Genomic DNA, 7914 nt, shown 5'->3' on the forward strand with positions numbered 1-7914 from the left:
GTGTTTTTCTTGATAGCCTACCATTATGGTCCTCCTCCACACCCCCGCTCCCGCCCAATATCTTTAGTCTTTAGTTAAAGATGATATTTGAGGTGGTGGTTGGGGCCATTTTGAGGATTTACTCAGTTTTCCTGGGTCTATACCATGTATATAAGAGGTGTACATGGTATCAATATCAAACTTCCGTTTGTTTTATTCCTGTTAATTTGTCTTTTATTACTGGGCGATCTCAGCCAAGAACCTAGAAGGGTGGAGATAAAATTATTTTTCCTCCCTCACACTAGGAAAATTAAACAATCTGAAAAGAACATCCACGAATTTTTCCCATTACACTTACCACTTACCATCATATGACACCTTACACTTTGCCAATTATTCTGTTGTTTTATATATATATATATATATATATATATATATATATATATAAAATATTTATAAATATTATAAATTTATATAATATTTACATTTATATATATATATATATATATATATATATATATATATATATATATTTAATGTCCACATTTGTAGGAAAAGCCAATACCTCTACTTGTTCATTAAGCCCATTCTTTCATCCTTGTCTCGCATTGTGGGAAATCCCTATTCTCTGTCCCTCATCATTGACTTCTCTTTCTCAATTGGATTATTCCCATTAGCACAGCAAGTTGCTGTTATATTCCTTGTATTAGTTTGTTATTGCTGCTATGACAAATTACCACAAGCTGAGTGGCTTAAAACATCAATTTGCAATTTTACAGTTCTGGAAATCAGAAGTCTAAAGTTGAGGTGTTGATATGGCTTGTTACTTCTCAAAGTTTAGAAGAGAATCCATTTATGTATCTGTTCCAGCTCCTAAAAGATGTCTGCTTTTTTTTTTTTTTAGGACACATTGTCTTATTCTATTCAAATAGCAGTCTGCTCACACATAGTCCAAGAACAACCAAATAAAGCAAAAATTGGTCTTCAAACATTATAGCCAATGATGCCATGCTTGCCTATGATCTCGCCAACATAAAACCACATCCACACCTCAGTGGCCACCAAACCATTCAGCAGAGCTTCCTTAACTGTGAGCTGTTTGAAGCTACCAGTTTGAGCATTATTGATAATTTTTTTCAAGCTCTGTATAGCTGTAGGGATCTCAGCAGGGGTTGGAGGAACCAGCTCAACCTTGGCATAGTGCCAAAATGTGGCCAATCGAGGCTTCAAGTAAGTCACAGCAGAGCTGACCAGCGCTGGGGCCTTCTCCGCGAGGTTACGGACAAACTGGGCCATGGTTCTAGGACGGAAAGCCAGATGTCTGCATTTTTCGACTCATGGTCCCTTCCTTACATTCCTCCAGCCTTTGCTCTGTCATTACATTTTCTTCTTATGACTTTGTTTCTCCTGTCTCCCTCTTCTAAGTATCCTTGTGATTACATTGAGTTCATCCAGATAATCCAGGATAATCTTTCCATCTAAAGGTCTTTAACTTAATCACACCTGCAAATTGTGTGTTTGGTAAAAAAACATGTTAGGTAGCAGATTGACAGGTTCTGGGACTTAGGACTTGGACGTCTTTGGAGGGCCATTATTCAGCCTATCACATTTATCATCCCAAAAGAAAAACACATCATCTCTTGATCCCACCTCTCTTGTCATAGCCCAATCTCCAAGTCATTCTTGACGTCAAAATTCCTCAACAATGTTGTCACTAATTTCATTGTCTAATTCTTCTCTTACTTTTTCTGGAACCCATTTTAAACAGTATTTTTATTCCTACCATTTCACCAAACTCTTGCTAAGTTTGTCACCAACATCAGCATTTCCAAATCCCACCGTCAACCTATCTTCTGACTAGACCTATCAGTAGCATTTAACATAGGCTATATATCTCTTCCTTTGTAACTTGTTTTAGGAATTTGCATTCTCCTGTTAGTTCTCTTATTTTCTTAGTTTTCTGTAATGGTTTTTCTCCTTAGCCCCTTAACTTTAAAGTATCTCAGAACTAAATATTTAAATCATTCATCTTCTCAATCTATATTCCTAAAATGATCTCATCCAGACTTAGAAATTTAAACACCACTCATGCTGAGAACCTAATACTGAGCTTGAAGGTCCCTAAGAACTCTGGAATCTTCTTTGACTAACAGGTTTCCAGATAGAATATCCAAATTATAACTGCCTCATCTTCTCCTCCAAAAAATGCTGTAGTCGGTGCAAACTCCATTCTTCCAGTTTCTTATAGAAAAACATACTCATTTTTGACTTATTTTCTTCCACTTTCCAATACAATCATTTAGAACATCTGGTCTCCACCTTCAAATGAGATACAATATCTGGACACTTCATTACTCCCTCCAAGCCTCCATCATCCCTTGCCTGGATTATTGCAATAGTCTCTGAACTTGTCTCCATGTCTCCACCATTTCCCTTTTAAGACATTGTCAATATTGTTTATGGAACATTCTTTTTAAATATAAAGTCAGATCATGACATACAATACATCTACTAAAGTTTCTCTAAGTTGTCCCCATATCATGCAAAAAAGTATTAGTAAAATTTTTTCTTAAGGTATACAGGGTTTGAAAAAATAAGTAAAAATTCGCATGATCTTTCTGCAGGTTGATGAGGACTATACCTATTTCTCTGTGTCTTTTGCTTGGTCTTCCCTAACCACATGAACAAGACACACTTCATCCTTGCATAGAAAGCTCTTCCTCCAGGTATCTCTACGAAACACTTACTTCAAATATTTTCCTTGATATCACCTTCTCAATGAGATCTGTCTCAACCACTGAAAGGTAGCACAATATGCCATCCCAGAATATGCCTCTTTGGCCTGAAGATTAATTTGAGATAATTATTTTTGAGTAACAGCAGACACACTCTGAAAACAGAGTAGAAGTTTGGCTTTTTGTAAAGGAAATTTACATGTATGAAGAAATTCTTCATTTGTAATTGCCTCCCATTTTGTACCAAGAGAAGGATGACTCTAAATCACAAGAAACTCTTATCAATGGAGAAGATAGATAGGACTTAAATGTGTGTAACAAACCTTACCCTGTTTACTGTAACTGCTCCCCTCCACAAATATCTTTTTTTTTTTTTTTTTTTTTTGTCTTTTTTATCTTTAGTTGAAGATGGTATTTAAGGTGGTAGCTTGGGCCATCTTGGTCAGTTACTCAGTTTTTCTGGGTAAGTCCCATGTATGCATGAGGGATACATGGGAATAAACTTCTATTTGTTTTTCTCTTATTAATCTGTCCTTTATTACAGAGGGCCTCAGTCAAGAACTCAGAAGAGTAGTGGGAAAATTATTTTTCCTTTCCTACACTACTAATTATTTTCCCTTTCCTACACTACTATACCTAAAATTTCAACCTTCTCCCACCCTCACTCTCTTTCATAATGTTTATCACCTTATACTATGCAGCATTTAATTTACTTACTTTGTTTATTGTCTGTATCCATGAGGACAAGGATTTTTATTTGTTTTGATAACTGCTGTATTCCTAATGCCCATACTAGTTCTGCCATACTTAGTGGATGCTCAAAAAAAATCTGTTGAATCGATAAAAGTCTAGTTACAAAAATAGACCCATAAACAGATATTAAACAATATAATAATTAAAATAAAATATATTTTCCTAAATCATTAGATGCCTCAAGAAAGGCATTAACTGTGACTTTGATCATGGGATATTAAGTAGACTAAGACAACTTTGTCACCTTCACTGTCTACTCTGGACATGAAACAAGTACATATCATTTTATCAGTCATGATAGAATATTAATACAAAAAAGTAAAAGCATGCTCAGTATATTGATATGCAGAATAGATGACACAGAAATAAGTGGAGCACAATTGGAAGGTTTATGCAGAAGATACACCTAAAAAGGGTCATTTATCAGAGCACTTTTGGCATAGGATTTAGTAACAATAATAATGCAGATAAGAAATTGTGAGTAGGCTATTTCTATTATATCATAAATATAAGTGAATAGGAAGAGTGAAAAACCAAAGTAAGTTTGAAAGCAAAGCTTAGGACCAGAATGTAGAATATAAAATTAAATCAGTAAGTCATAGAAATATAATTAAAATATACTAATGATTTTAATAACTCACTATAGTTCACAGCAAGTTAAAAATGGAATTTTATGAATCTTCACAAAGACCCATAAGAGTAGTAGAGTCCCTTGCACGAAGTCAATAGCCAGCAAAAGGCTTATTTTTCTTTTGCTGAAGACTAGGCACTCCCCAGGAATACTGATTCTGTTTAGCAAAGAGAACTACTGTAACATGTTTTGTAGGTTGGTGTCCTGCTTACAGCGTTGCATTAGAAAACATAATCTAACAGGAGAGGCCAGGAGAAATGATAAGATGTGGGGATACAAGTCAAAATGCAATATTGTTCAGCTAAGTTCTTACAAACAACTTGAAAAAAGTGGATGGCAGATAGGGTGGATTAAGAAAGAAAGAATCCATTCAATTGAAAGGAGCTTGCTAAAAGTAAAGACATTTTTTGTTACCATGTATTTCAGAGAGGATTTTCCTTGGAAGGATTCTTTGTCTTCATAACTATAATTTAGATCTAATAATAAAAACCAAAATATTATCTTCATTCCAGAATACAGTGAAATTTACTCATATATGTCAAGGCCACAGCTACTTTTAGTCGCCAAGCTTACAAAGTTGGTATTTTTTTTTTTTTTTTTTTTTTTAGGGTGGCATTTTACTTGATTTTATTTATTTATTTATTTATTTTTGGCTGTGTTGGGTCTTCGGTTCGTGCGAGGGCTTTCTCCAGTTGCGGCAAGCGGGGGCCACTCTTCATCGCGGTGCGGGGACCGCTCTTCATCGCGGTGCGCGGGCCTTTCTCTATCGCGGCCCCTCCCGTCGCGGGGCACAGGCTCCAGACGCGCAGGCTCAGCAATTGTGGCTCACGGGCCCAGCTGCTCCGTGGCATGTGGGATCTTCCCAGACCAGGGCTCGAACCCGTGTCCCCTGCATTAGCAGGCAGATTCTCAACCACTGCGCCACCAGGGAAGCCCACAAAGTTGGTATTTTTGATACATTTCTTTCAACTTCCTATAAATCTTGTCACCCAGTTTCATCCATTAGTTCTTTGTTTTTTTTTTTATCTTTTCTACTGTTATTTCTTTCTTTTCTTTTTTTATTCAAGTACAGTTGATTTACAATGTTGTGTTAGTTTCAGGTGTACAGCAAAGCGATTCAGTTATATTGTACATACATATGTAAATATATTCTTTTTCAGGTTCTTTTCCCTTAAAGCTTATTACAAAATATTGAGTATAGCTCCCTGTGCTATAGAGTAGGTCCTTGTTGGTTATCTATTTTATAATAGTAGTGTATATATGTTAATCCCAAACTCCTAATTTATCCCCACCCCTTTTCCCTTTGGTAACGATGAGTTTCTCTTCTATGTCTATGGGTCTATCTCTGTTTTGTATATAAGTTCATTTGTATTATTTTTTTTTAGATTCCATGTATAAGTGACATATGATATTTGTCTTTCTCTGACTTACTTCACTTAGTATGATAATCTCTAGGTCCATCCATGTTGCTGCAAATGGCACTATTTCATTCCTTCTTATGGCTGAGTAATATTCCATTGTATATCTATACCACATCTTTTTTTTTTTTTTAAACATCTTTATTGAAGTATAATTGCCTTACAATGGTGTGTTAGCTTCTGCTTTATAACAAAGTGAATCAGTTATACATATACAATATGTTCACCTTTCTCTTCCCTCTTGCATCTCCCTCCCTCCCACCCTCCCTATCCCACCCCTCTAGGTGGTCACAAAGCACTGAGCTGATCTCCCTGTGCTATGCGGCTGCTTCCCACTAGCTATCTATTTTACATTTGGTAGTGTATATATGTCCATGACACTCTTTCACCCTGTCACATCTCACCCCACCTCCTCCCCATATCCTCAAGTCCATTCTCTAGTAGGTCTGTGTCTTTATTCCCGTTTTGCCACTAGGTTCTTCATGGCCTTTTTTTTTTTTTTTTTTTTTTCCTTAGCTTCCGTATATATGTGTTAGCATACTGTATTTGTTTTTCTCTTTCTGACTTACTTCACTCTGTATGACAGACTCTAACTCCATCCACCTCATTACAAATACCTCCATTTCATTTCTTTTTATGGCTGAGTAATATTCCATTGTATATATGTGCCACATCTTCTTTATCCATTCATCTGTCGATGGACATTTAGGTTGCTTCCATGTCCTGGCTATTGTAAATAGAGCTGCAATGAACATTTTGGTACATGACTCTTTTTGACCTATGGTTTTCTCAGGGTATATGCCCAGTAGTGGGATTGCTGGGTCGTATGGTAGTTCTATTTGTAGTTTTTTAAGGAACCTCCATACTGTTCTCCATAGTGGCTGTATCAATTTACATTCCCACCAACAGTGCAAGAGGGTTCCCTTTCCTCCACACCCTCTCCAGCATTTATTGTTTCTAGATTTTTTGATGATGGCCATTCTGACCGGTGTGAGATGATATCTCATCGTAGTTTTGATTTGCATTTCTCTAATGATTAATGATGTTGAGCATTCTTTCATGTGTCTGTAGGCCATCTGTATATCTTCTTTGGAGAAATGTCTATTTAGATCTTCTGCCCATTTTTGGATTGGGTTGTTCGTTTTTTTGTTATTGAGCTGCATGAGCTGCTTGTAAATCTTGGAGATTAATCCTTTGTCAGTTGCTTCATTTGCAAATATTTTCTCCCATTCTGAGGGTTGTCTTTTCGTCTTGTTTATGGTTTCCTTTGCTGTGCAAAAGCTTTTAAGTTTCATTAGGTCCCATTTGTTTATTTGTGTTCTTATTTCCATTTCTCTGGGAGCTGGGTCAAAAAGAATCTTGCTGTGATGTATGTCATAGAGTGTTCTGCCTATGTTTTCCTCTAAGAGTTTGATAGTGTCTGGCCTTACACTTAGGTCTTTAATCCATTTTGAGTTTATTTTTGTGCATGGTGTCAGGGAGTGTTCTAATTTCATACTTTTACATGTATCTGCCCAATTTTCCCAGCACCACTTATTGAAGAGGCTGTCTTTTCTCCACTGTATATGCTTGCCTCCTTTATCAAAGATAAGGTGACCATATGTGTGTGGGTTTATCTCTGGGCTTTCTATCCTGTTCCATTGATCTATATTTCTGTTTTTGTGCCAGTACCAAACTGCCTTGATTACTGTAGCTTTGTAATATAGTCTGAAGTCAGGGAGCCTGATTCCCCCAGCTCCATTTTTCGTTCTCAAGATTGCTTTAGCTATTCGGGGTCTTTTGTGTTTATATACAAATTGTGATATTTTTTGTTCTAGTTCTGTGAAAAATGCCAGTGGTAGTTTGATAGGGATTGCATTGAATCGGTAGATTGCTTTGGGTAGTAGAGTCATTTTCACAATGTTGATTCTTCCAATCCAGGAACATGGTATATCTCTCCATCTATTTGTATCATCTTTAATTTCTTTCATCAGTGTCTTATAATTTTCTGCATACAGGTCTTTTGTCTCCTTAGGTAGGTTTATTCCTAGATATTTTATTCTTTTTGTTGCAATGGTAAATGGGAGTGTTTTCTTAATTTCACTTTCAGATTTTTCGTCATTAGTGTATAGAAATGCAAGAGATTTCTGTGCATTAATTTTGTATCCTGCTACTTTACCAAATTCATTGATTAGCTCTAGGAGTTTTCTGGTAGCATCTTTAGGATTCTCTATGTATAGTATCATATCATCTGCAAATAGTGACAGCTTTACTTCTTCTTTTCCGATTTGGATTCCTTTTATTTCTTTGTCTTCTCTGATTGCTGTGGCTAACACTTCCAAAACAATTTTGAATAATAGTGGTGAGAGTGGGCAACCTTGTCTTGTTCCTGATCTTAGTGGAAATGGTTTCAGTTTTT

At 36.2% G+C, this 7914-nt stretch overlaps 1 protein-coding gene across 1 annotated transcript; it reads right to left on the minus strand.

Annotated features, from left to right (window-relative positions):
- Window positions 1-963: 963 nt before the first annotated feature.
- On the minus strand, window positions 964-1275 carry LOC103015416 (ATP synthase subunit g, mitochondrial-like). The gene has a single exon (XM_057550538.1). The coding sequence runs from the start codon at window positions 1273-1275 to the stop codon at window positions 964-966; it is 312 nt and encodes a 103-aa protein (XP_057406521.1).
- Between the last annotated feature and the right edge of the window lie 6639 nt (window positions 1276-7914).

The sequence above is a fragment of the Balaenoptera acutorostrata genome, chromosome 7 (genome assembly GCF_949987535.1).
Source record: "Balaenoptera acutorostrata chromosome 7, mBalAcu1.1, whole genome shotgun sequence".
In the NCBI taxonomy this organism is placed as follows: domain Eukaryota; kingdom Metazoa; phylum Chordata; class Mammalia; order Artiodactyla; family Balaenopteridae; genus Balaenoptera; species Balaenoptera acutorostrata.